This window comes from Peromyscus maniculatus, chromosome 10, assembly GCF_049852395.1.
Source record: "Peromyscus maniculatus bairdii isolate BWxNUB_F1_BW_parent chromosome 10, HU_Pman_BW_mat_3.1, whole genome shotgun sequence".
Classification (NCBI taxonomy): Eukaryota; Metazoa; Chordata; class Mammalia; order Rodentia; family Cricetidae; genus Peromyscus; species Peromyscus maniculatus.
This window is the reverse complement of record NC_134861.1, coordinates 626927-638688: the sequence shown is the minus strand read 5'-3', so window position 1 is coordinate 638688 and position 11762 is coordinate 626927. Positions and strand designations below refer to the sequence as shown.

The window sequence follows — 11762 nt, the reverse complement described above, 5'->3', positions numbered from 1 at the left end:
TTCAGGCTTGGACAGAAGGTTATTTTCTGCGTTTAGATGCTGGGAACTGGATGATCTCCGACCGCTTAGCCAGAGGCAAGGCTAATCTTGGTCGTCCAGAGTTTCCATAGATCGGAAATAACCCCGAGATTCGCTGCACCTGAGACTAGAAATCAGTATTTTAAAGTTCTGGATCAACTAAAATCGCGAAAGGAGTACATCTCTGATCAGGACGCCGGGAGGTTCCGCCCAAGGAGCTGGCGCCGGAAGTGCTGCGTGCCGTCACTTCCGTCGCACTGGCGGGCGCCAAGATGGACGCCCCGTGGGCTCGGGAGCAGCTCCGGCGGCGTTACCTATTTCCTTCCGAAGCGGGGCTGGATTGTGAGGACGACGCCAGACCCGGTGAGGCTCCACGGGCTCCGCGTCCCAGGGCTTACCAAGTAGGGCTGCGACTCTGTGTCCAGGGTCTCCACGGGTCTTGCAACTCTTGCATCCTCCTCTAAGCCGCGCTTCCGCATTCTGTGGCGAGCTGACCTAACACGGGTTTGGCAACACCCTTTAAAACTAAAACCAACCGTAGTTTCGTAGTCTGAAGAATTAACCCAACAACCTACACAGAGACGTGCGCCGAGTGTTTCATTTCAGCTTTGCTTGTAATACGGTACGGATTGCAATGCCTAGGAGATGCCTAGCTGCTGCCTGTCAGCAGAAAGCTAGCTAAATACGTTTAGATCGGATGTATCTCTGCCATCAGATAGGCTTATAAAACTTATTTATTTTTATTTTTTACTGATTGATTGGTTATTTGAGACAGGGTTTCTCTGTGTAACAGCTCTGGCTGTCCTGGGACTCGCTTTGTAGACCAGGCTGGCCTCGGACTCACTGAGATCCGTCTGCCTCTACCTCCCGAATTGCTGGGATTACAGGCATGCGCCACCATGCCTAGCCAGATAAGCCTTTATATATCCCTGTGGGCGGTTTTCAGAGGGAATCACAGAACAGTGTATGGCATGCCACCATTTGGGTACAAACTACAACTCATGATGTATTTTTGCTTGTAAGGAAGAATTCCAAAGGATGAGAGACCGTTCATTTTAGAGATATTTGACCCGGATGTTGTAAAACAACAACAACAACAACAACAACAAAAAACCCTTTGCTTATCTATTAGCTTTTCAAAATACTGACAACATTGGGCCAAGACATCACAACATATGCATTTTCAAAATACCTTCAAGAACTCGTGTTAGTACTAACCTCTCTCAGAATAGGTAGTACTATCAGAATCCAGATCTGACGCTAGCTCACTTGGAGACCAGTGGTCCTCATGTGACAATACAGAGAGGGCATGTCCGGATCCCCTCATTTTGATTTGCAGGGAGAGAAATGAATTGCCTATCATCTGTGCAGCAGACCATGCTTTGTTCGGGGGCTGGAGCTCTGGCGTGCCGTTCTGTGTTTGAGCTACCTCAAAAGCTGATGTCTTTAAAACATTTTGGTATAACTTTTATTGTATGTGGCATTCTCTCTTTTTTTTTAAGTGCATGCTCTTGCACTTATTGGTACATGTACTTTTAGAGGCCAGAGATTGACACTGGGCATCTTCCTCTGTCAGTCTCCCCGCCCCCCCCCTTTTTTTTTGAGACCCAGTCTCCCTTGCCCCAGGATCTACTTCTCTCTGGCCCAGCAGTGGGGTGACAGGCATCTATTGTCTTGTTCAGTTTTATGTGGGTGCTAGGGATGAACTCAGGTTCTCATGTTTGTGCAGCAAGCACTTTACCCCGTGAACCTTCTCATCCCCGTACATTTGACATTTTTCGTAGTTAACATGACTAATTACTTTCCTAGAGGAAATGTGAAATAAATTCCCATACTTCTGGGTGGCCTTGTGATATCCAAAAGGTTATGAAGGTGTAAATGTGATTCCAAAGTCATTTAGAAGAAGTAATTAATATATTGGGCATATTTTCTAGTGAACTCATATTAACTATTTCAGCAAATGTAAATCTACCATTACTGTGCTACTGTTGTTGTTTGCTTGTTTGGTTCTTGACATAGAACTTAGGACCTCATGCATGCTAAACATGTATTCTACCACCAGGCTGCATCTCTGCTCCTACATATAAACTTACCTTGATGGTCTTGCTGAAGGAGCTGGCACTATAGTGGGAGGGATTCTAGTTACTGGGAAGTTCTAGGAAATGACTTCATATGGCCTAAAAAACTGGTTAAGTTCATAACTCAAAAATCTCCCCTATTTTGCAGAAACCTCCACAGCTGATGAGATAAAGGAGAAACCTCTTCCAAGACTTAACATTCATTCTGGATTCTGGATTTTGGCATCCATCGTTGTAACCTATTACGTTGATTTCTTTAAAACCTTTAAAGAAAATTTCCACACTAATAGGTAAGAAAATCTTGTTTCGACAGGCATAGGGTGTACACCTTTAATAGCAGCATTTGGGAGGCAGAAGCAGGTTGATCTCTGAGTTCAAGGCTAGCCTGGTCTACAGAGTGAGTTCCCGGACAGCCAGAATAAAAGACAACAACAAAGCCGTTTTGCTTCTTGTTTTGCATGTAACAGTTTGTCAGTTGAATACTCAGAATAGTTAAGAGATGGCTCAGTTGGAAGTGTTTGCTGTTACAAGCAGGTCAGCCTGAGTTTGAGCCCCGGAACCTATATGTAAAAAAAAGAAAAAAGCCAGTTTGGCGGTGTCTGCCTGTCATTCCAGTTCTGGGTAGGTGGAGAGAGGATCCCTGGACTTGTTGGTCACTCAGTCCATCTGAATCAGTGAACTCCAAGTCTGGTGAGAGACCCTGTCTTAAAAACAATGTAGAGAGTGACTGAGAAAGACACCCATTGTTGACCTCTGGCATACATACATACACACACACACACACACACACACACACACACACACACACCCCAAAATCCATTTAATTGTTAGTCTCTGTCAGGCATGATATTGGAGTCAACTACTGATGACATAGAGAAGACTAGGACATGTTAGCCAAAGGGTGCAGCTTTTCACTTACCGTCAGTTCTGGGGACTGAGTGTATGTAACATCTTAATTGTCTTCTTCCTATCTCACATGATCTTCTCATGTATCCCCGCTTCCCACAACCCCCATAAGTACAATGTTAGCTGATTCTATGTAATTTAAAATTGTCACTTATGCCTCCAGACGACTGGAGAAAAAAGGCCTGAGAACTAGAGGAGTGAGAACTGTGGCCTGAGAAAGGTGTGTTTCAGAGTAGTTAAGAAGGGGGTGATTAGAGGATGTGACTCAGAGTTACCTTGAAGGTCAGTGGGAGGAGTCTTTAGACAGAGTCCTGGTGTCAAAAACCCTTCATACCCAGGGGCACAGAGCCCTATCCTTCATCCTAGGAGTTGGCTGTGGTGCAGAAGTTGTGGATCCTGTGTGAATAGTTTGGAGGCCATCAGATATGTCAGAAAACTGGGTGGTGTTGGTGATGTCACAGCTGGCACATGAGGGTTATGTTTAGTGCCGAGAGCGGTGACTGGACCTAACAGTAGGGCCATAAAATGGAGACAGGAATTCAGTCTTGCTGAATTATGGGAAATACAGTCCTCAAAGAAGTCTTGAGGTCATAGACTGCTTGTGGAGGAAACCAAGCAGACAGAAGGAACGAGCTGTTAAGGGTGTGAGGCTTGAGGGAGTTCATTTAAATCTTGGGGAAGGGACCACTTGCTCTTCTATAAGGAGGCATTTCTTTAAATACCAGTCCCCTCCCCATCCTTCCATCCTATTCACCATTCCCTGGTGGGTCTTGGGTCTTGCCTAAGTGAGTTGTAGATGAAGAACTGGAACCCAGCAGCACTCTTGGGCATCTGCTTCCTTCAGGCTTCCTTCAGACTCTTCTGGCTGTCCGTGCTTTCATTTTGTAGAGGTAACACTAACAGGGTGGAGGTTTTCATTGTTGTCTGGAACCTAGAAATAAGTCTATCTGTGGGATTTATCAACACAGGCTTTGTCACCACTATCCAAGCCATGCTCTTCTCTCAGCTCCATCAGTGACGACAAAGCAGACACATTTTAGTCAGCCAGCAAACTTCATCTCTCGGCTGGTTTAAAACCTGCTGGGAGAGAGGAGAGTACCTGAAATGCCACTTTAGCGAGTGCTTTTTCCTTCATTAGAACTGGGGACAAGTCCAGGATGGGTCTGGCATGGAGGCAGGGGCGTTTCTGATTCCAGCAGCTCATTTTCTGCTGTAGCAGACCAGGCTGCACTCACTGCTGCTGGGTAGGCGTGTGTGCGGGATGTCAGGAACCACCTGGGAGTGTTGCCTAGAGAGCCTGTGCTGGGAAGGTAGGCTTTCCAGGGCTTTAGGTGTGTCCCTTTTTATTAGGCTTTCCTAGAAGTGGCTGTTAAAAACTGATTGCATACAGATGATGTGTTGGATCAACCGCAGCGATAGGGGTTTGGGACCACATGCCCTCCTGTGGCAGAGACAGTATAGACATCAAACACTGAGGCAGGGCTCTGGGGATGAGAGAAAGTTGAAACCGTAGGCCTGGCCTCAACACAGTGTGCTCTTAGAGGCAGAAGACATGAATGACCTCAGACCCAAAGACGGAGGCCACAGAAGTCTCTGCTGCTTCTCCCAGGGCTGGCAGCACTCTGTTCTTCTTTGTCTCCACAGCTGGTTTCTCTTCGGCGGGGCCCTGCTGTTTGTCAGCCTGTCCATCGCCTTTTACTGCATAGTCTATCTGGAATGGTACCGGGGGATTGAAGAGTACGATGTCAAGTACCCCATGCTGGTGCCCATCACAACCGCAACTTTCATCGCGGCGGGGATTTGGTGAGTGGCTGCTGAAAGGTTGAATGCGAATGAAAAGCAGTCCTTCTGTGGTCAGTAATGAGGAATGTAACCCAGAACCTAAATGAAGCAGCAGGGTAAGGGGTTCCCAGGTACTCTGTCCTTTGGGATCTCCTCTCTTCATTTCTTTCTCTCTTAATCAGCCTCAGTTATTTGAGACACAGTTGGCGACCTCTGGACACACTCTGTGTTTTGTTTATTAGGTGCCTTTCATTGTGCTGGCTAAGACACGCGAAGGAACACCACGTGCAGCTGAATGAATTAATCACGAGTTGAGCACTGCTGCAGATCTCACTTAGGTCAGGGAGGAGCGGAGCCCCTGTCCTGGTGATCACTCCTGACCTTTGCTTCACTGTCCCTTCCTGCCTGTGCAAACGCTGCATATACTACTTTTGCATTCCATAAACATGGTTTCGTTTGTCTGTGTTCTGAACTTAGAGAAGGTGATTTGTCCAGTCGCCATTCTTTACATTAATTTAACTCATGTGAAGTGTGTGCTGTTGACTTGGTGTTTTCTCCCAGCACTTTTTTATTGCCATTTGTCATCCACTGTGTGGCTGAGTCCTAGTGTATCTGTTATGCTGCCACAGTCAGGCTGTTCGTAGTTGGTGTTGTTTTGAAGGATGCCATTCAGAACACTCCTGTTCTCTGTTGGCCTTACATGAGTGTGCATATACCCAGAAGGGTGAAGTCAGTGCATCACCCAAGTGTACATACCTCCAGCTTCATCAGATAGCATCAGACTCTTCTCAAGTGGTTGAGCTGTCTCTGTCTTTATCTGTGGGTTCCATATTCATGGATTCAACCAGCCACTGTCCCCCAAAGTGAATACCATCTGTGTTGAGCATGTGCATACTTTTTCTCTCTCTTGCTCTCTAACCAACATAGAAACGGTGCCTTGTGTAGCAGCTCACAGTATGTGGTCCTGTCAGGATCCTAGAGGTATGGCATAAGGATGTGGGGGAAGGTACGGATCAGCTGCAGATTCAGTATTCTTTCAGCATTTGGAGATTTGTGTCTCTGCAAGATCTTGGAGCTAATGATCCCCAGGTCTGAAGGGACACCTGTCCTCTTTTCCCTGAGTGTCTAGTGGCACAGTGTAGGAGTAGCTGTGCCTTTTCAAGGTTACACGTCTTTCACAGCGTGCACACGCCAGGACTGCTCAACCCATTCATTTCCTGTTGTCCACCCAGCTAATTTCATGTTCACATAGTGCCAAGTGAATCCACCTTTGTAAGTTCACAGATACTCAGTGAAGAAGAGAGGCTAGGAAAAAAAGTAATACTTGCTCACTGAAGAAAAGCCTTTAAGTTATAGAAAAATATCTCTCATTCAGAGAAAACAAAGCTTCAGCTCTTTGGCTTTTCTTTATGTAAAGTAGATCCTTATTTTTGTACAAAAGTCCTAAAAGTATGTGTATATTCTGCATAAATGCACTTTCTTTGACCCAGTTTCAGCTGTAGTTGGGCTGCTTGCCAGTTTGAGGTCAGTGTTACCCTTTCTGTGGTGAGGGTGGACCAGTGAGGTTGTTTTACTTTGTCTCCTGTAGTGGGAGCATCCCAAGAAATGCCAGATTAGTTTTAGCCCCATGGCTTGTGGTTATTTGACATCCATATTTATCCAGGATTATCTGTTAAAACCCATAGCTGACTGGAGAGCTTATTCATTTGTTTTATGGTTTCCCCTGGTAGCATCTCCTCCTGTCAGTTCAGTTACTGAAACTCTTGCTTTGAGAAAGTGTTTTATTTCATTTGGTGACAAGAATACTGTTTTTCCACAATGAAGATTTTTATAGCATTGTATACACCATTGCTTTTCTATTCTGTTTTAAGAGTCATTTCATCTTTTTCTTATAATGATGCCTGCGATGATAAAGCAGAATGCAGCCATTTGAGTTTGTGGTCCATCCCACATGGTAAATTGTAGTTGAAATTTTCTTTGGGCCACCATCCAGCTTCCCAAATAAAGACACTTACTCTCCCTGCCCATAAGTCCCACCTATACCTCTTCCCTTGCTATTGGCCATTCAGCTTTTTATTAGATCAATCAGTTGCCTTAATCAGGCAAGGTAAAACAGCAACACATCTTTACATAATTAAATAAATGCAGTACAATAACTATGCAATGCATAGTTAAACAAATATTCTGCAGCATACCCTCCTTTTTGTCCCACTAAAAAGAAAGGTTTTAGCTTTAACGTGGTAAGAACAGTTATCAAGTAAGAATTACATTTACAATATCTATTTCATTTGCATTTGGCAAATTCAGAGAAAACACTCCATTATCCATCCCATCTTGGTGAGTCTGAAGTTGTGAGCCTAATTTGCTTTCTCTCCTAACTTGTATCACCAACCCAAAATTAGCTTTTTAGACCTCAAAACATTTTCTTAGATAAACAATTTAAGCTTTTATGTCTCTCAACCATATAAACTTTACATCTCTTATGTATGTTTCTTTTCTGAACTTGGCAACAAGGAAAACTATAACTGTCTCATCTTCAACTCCATCAGAGACCTGAGAAGGATATAGTGTTTGTTACCTGAGTAAACAAGAAGGGCAGAGCAAGCAACTTCCAAAACTATAGAGATGACAGAAGCAGCTGGCTGCCTGGACAGTCACCCAAGGTTCCTCTACATCATAGGGGCATCCATCTTCCACCTACGAGCCTGGAGTATCTAACAGACTTTTCTGTGAAGCAGGAATTTTGAAGAACTGTCCCTCCTTGTCTTGACAAAGTTCGGCAGTCTTTTTCGTTTGTGTCCTGCTTGTTCAGTTTGTACAATATACTCTCGGCAGTGAGGCAAGGGCAATTTCTTGCCCAAATGGCTGGCTTTGCCACACTTAAAGCAAACTCCATATGGAGATTCTTCAGTGCCCATCATCCTTTTATGAAGTAGATTGGTGCTGCCAGGAGCAGACGTGTCTCACTGTTAGGAAGAGCCTTAGGTTATTATATATCATAAGTGCCATATTCTGTAGGTTTCTGAAGCGTTTGAAGGTCACCTATCTATCTGTTTAACCTTGAAAACATACCTAACATGACTACAAGCTTGACTAACTACTAACCTACATTTTTAAATTATCTTAAGCAGTTTGTAATAATAGCTTTGAAGGACTAGAACTTTATAGTACATTTTTAAATGAGCTGCATAGGTACAATACCTTAAACAAGAGTAGAAACATATATATATACATATATACATATATACATATATAATATACATATATATATAAACAAAAATAACCTTAAATTTGTTATCAGTATATAAAATCCATACCAATGTAAAATATTTGAGATGAATAGTTTTGAAGGATAGTTTTTTGTTTGTTTGTTTGTTTGTTTTTGTTTTCCGAGATGGTTTCTCTGTGTAGCTTTGCACCTTTCCTGGAACTTGCTTTGTAGACCAGGCTGGCCTCGAACTCACAGAGATCCTCCTGCCTCTGCCTCCTAAGTGCTGGGATTAAAGGCTTGCGCCACCACCGCTTGGCTGGTAGTTGTCTTTTTATCCTATATTCCCACTAAATGATGACAAACATTCATAAGCCACAGAAAGACCAGAACCCCACCTCTTGGGAATGTGGGCATTGTGTTCTCTAGACTGCTTCCTCTTGTCTGGGGGTGACGGTGTCCTCCAGGGACTCTGAGAAATTGAAATAATGGTCAAGTCCTAAGAAAACTGGCTGTAGCATTTGTTGTCCAGTCTCTGTAATGGGAAAGTGCAGGGCTTGTCTGAAGTCCTGGCTAGAATAATGTGTGAGGCTGGGCCATCTCAGCTAACAGCTTTGAAGTTGTTCTGAAAGCAGAACTCTGAGGAAACTGTTAGAAGCACTCTAAAGGCTGCTGCTCAGGTGCCCTGCTGCACAGCAGTGCCTCCTAAAGGAGCCGTAGCCCTTTTTTTTTTTTTTTTTTTTCTTTTTTCCAGTTTTCTCAGGCCCTATGTGGAAATTTGGGCCCTATGTTGGGTGCTGTTTATAGCTGGAGTTTCTCTTTGGGTTACTGACCAGCTTTCCAAAGAAAGATATGGAGACTTATTAATTATGAATTTTTGGTCTTAGCTGAGGCTTGTCCCACTAGCTCTTTTAACTTAATTTAACCTGTTTCTATTCATCTACATTCTGCTCAGGGCTTTTTACCTTGCTTTCATTCTGTATGCCCTCCTTTCCTGTTTCCTCTGTGTCTGTCTGTCTGTCTGGCTCCTGGCATCTACCTGTCCTGTCATCTCCTTTTCTTTCTTCCCCGACCATAAATTCCTCCTCCTACTTATTCTTCCTGCCTACCAGTCTTGCCTATACATCCTCCCTTACTGCTGGCCATTCAGCTTTTTATTAGACCTTAGGCAGCCAAGGTAAAAACACATCTTTACACAGTTAAACAAATGCAACAGGTCTTTGCATAGTTAAACAAATACCCCACAACACTCACCAAGAGACTTAACATCTACTGAGCCACACCCCCTCAGTGGCCGTGGGATCCCAGGTCCAGGTACTATTTGAAACTGTGCTGCTTCTGTCGGTACAGGCATCATCATGTCATGGGGCCGTGTCTAAAGATGGTACGTGGATAGGTGTCCTCAAATGGAGCTCCTTAACCCCAGACTCTGGAATGGGACATATTTGTGTCATCTCAGTTGCTGTTGTCAGCTATTTGCATTGGGTTCTTTTCAGCTTCAACCTGGCTCTGTGGAATGTGTGGTCATTCTTCACTCCCTTACTGCTCTTCACTCAGTTTATGGGGGTCGTGATGTTCATCTCGCTCCTCGGATGAGTTCCAGGTAAGATCCCTGGAGTGCTGTCCGGAACAGGGAACTGTGAAAATGCCTTGCAGTCACTTCCTGAGAGTACGCCCACAGACTGCCTGGGAATCACAACTTCCTGTTGTGTCTGCACCAAAGCAATTCACCACTGAGCACAGCTGCAAGGGCTGAGGCCACCTTCACAAGGTGTAGTTCTAAGTGCCTGGTTTTTAGAGACAGCACCCTGCCTTTCAAAGAATTCATAAAGACAGCATGTGTGTCTTAATGTGGATAAGTTCACATGAGGCCATTTTATAGTGTGTGGATGACTGTTGGCTGGATGGTTCTTAGAAAGAAGTATGGGAATAATGAGTGATCTTACCCAAGTTGGGACAAATTCTACCATTTTCTGTAAATATTGGATAGATGGGTATATCAGCCCTTTTAAAAAAAATTCCTTTCAGGGGCTGGAGAGGTAGCTCACTGGTGAAGATCACTGGTTGCTCTTCCAGAGGACCTGGGTTCAATTCCTAGCATCCATGTTATGGCTCACAACCATCTATAACTCTGATTCCAGGAGATCTAACACCTTGGCCTGCGCAGACATCAGGCATACATGTGACACACATACATACATATAGGCAAAACATTCATGCACATAAAAATAAATCTTTTAAAAAATTCTGTTTTTTTTTTTTATACTATTTAGAGAATTTATGTGTCTCTGTGAACGCCCACCCCCTCCCTGGGAGTGTTGATAATATGTATTAAATAAGTGTACAGTATTGAGAATGGTCATGCTGTGATTAGGGTGAAAAAGACAGATAGTCCCTCCCTTCATTCCACTCACATCTGAATTTGGAGAAAGTCAACTTGACAGGACGCTTTGCAGACAGGGGAAATGGGGCCCAGGGAAGTGGAGGTCATCTTCTGAGTGATGGGTGGTACTAGGACCAGGACTCTCAGCTGATGGAGTGTGTGCCCCGCAGCCCTCATGGGAGAATGTGATCAGAAGGAGGAGATGCACTTGATCCTGCTGTTGCCAGTTGGATAGGAGTTGCTGGCTGTCACCACAGCTTTGGCTGACCCTGATTTCACCCACCCTCCCCCCTAATTGCTCCCCCCCCCCTACACACAGTGGCTGAGATCTTGGACTCTGGCTGGTTGGTTGAGTTTCCAGATGTTTGGGTGCTTTTGACTTCCATGTTCCTCCTGGGTGTCTGGTTAGCGGTGAGAACTGTGTGGTGGTGGCAGGCATGCAGATTGTCCTCTTTTCTTTTTTAAATATTTACATTTGTTTGTATGAGCGTTTGCTTGTATGTATGTATGTATGTGCATCATGTATGTACATCACATGTATATCTGGTGCCCACAGAGGCCAGATGGCATAGGATCCCTTAGGATTAGAGTTAAAGAGGTTGTGAGCTTTCATGTGGGTGCTGGGAATTGAGTCCCAGTCTTCTGCAAGAACAGCCAGTGCTTTCAACCACTACACCATCTCTCCAGTCACATATCCTTGGTCTTTAAATGGAAATTCATGAACTTAAGATGTTTCACTTGGTGTGTAAATGCTGTTTTCTTCCAGACTTAAGAACGTGAGCATTTAAAGTGAACAAAACATCCAGCTTGTGCCATTGACCTGAAGGAGAAGCCTAGCGTGCACTGGTGTCTGAAGTGAGTGGTTTCTATGGCAACTGTGACTTTCTAAACCTGCTGTTGAAATCTGAATAAACGATCTTTCTCTTGGGTGTTCGCAAACAAGTGATTGTCAGCAGTTTGTGTTAGACGGAACTGAGGAGTGTTAATCTGCCCAAGTTTGGAGACAGTGGTTGTCCATTATAGGAGCACAGTGTGCCCACAGTTTCCAGAAGCTGAGGGTTAGCTGCCTTTGTGTAAGTGACTGGACGCAAGTATGAAGGGACTGTGTTGTCACCTTTAGTAGTCACTGGATAGCTCATATTTGTCATAGCTTTTTAGGGAGAGGACCAAACGGAAGCATTTACTGTTTCCTGCTACTTTGGATTTTATCACTATGTAAGTTATTGGGCTGTTAGCATTTTTTAACATATGCACTTTTAATAATGTTTAAGTATCTATGATTTTTTTCTGTAACATCAATAAAATATTTTTATAATTAACTTTCTTGTGCATTTTTTTTTAAAGATTTATTTGTTTATTATGTATACAGTGTTCTGTCTGCATGTGT

The 11762-nt window shown here is 44.0% G+C and overlaps 1 protein-coding gene across 1 annotated transcript; it reads left to right on the top strand.

Moving 5' to 3' along the window:
- Positions 1 to 237: 237 nt before the first annotated feature.
- Tmem128 (transmembrane protein 128) lies at positions 238 to 11694 on the top strand. Its single transcript, XM_006985620.4, has 5 exons — positions 238 to 381; positions 2245 to 2386; positions 4647 to 4805; positions 9489 to 9595; positions 11142 to 11694. The coding sequence occupies exons 1-4, from the start codon at positions 291 to 293 to the stop codon at positions 9586 to 9588; spliced, it is 492 nt and encodes a 163-aa protein (XP_006985682.1). The 5' UTR covers positions 238 to 290; the 3' UTR covers positions 9589 to 9595; positions 11142 to 11694.
- Positions 11695 to 11762: the final 68 nt, after the last annotated feature.

Excerpts from the sequence above, each read along its gene's own strand:
- Tmem128 (XM_006985620.4), top strand. The coding sequence starts at position 291 with ATGGACGCCCCGTGGGCTCGGGAGCAGCTCCGGCGGCGTTACCTATTT. Across the intron at positions 382-2,244 it reads TGAGGACGACGCCAGACCCG|AAACCTCCACAGCTGATGAG; the intron begins GTGAGGCTCCAC and ends CCTATTTTGCAG. Across the intron at positions 4,806-9,488 it reads TTCATCGCGGCGGGGATTTG|CTTCAACCTGGCTCTGTGGA; the intron begins GTGAGTGGCTGC and ends GGTTCTTTTCAG.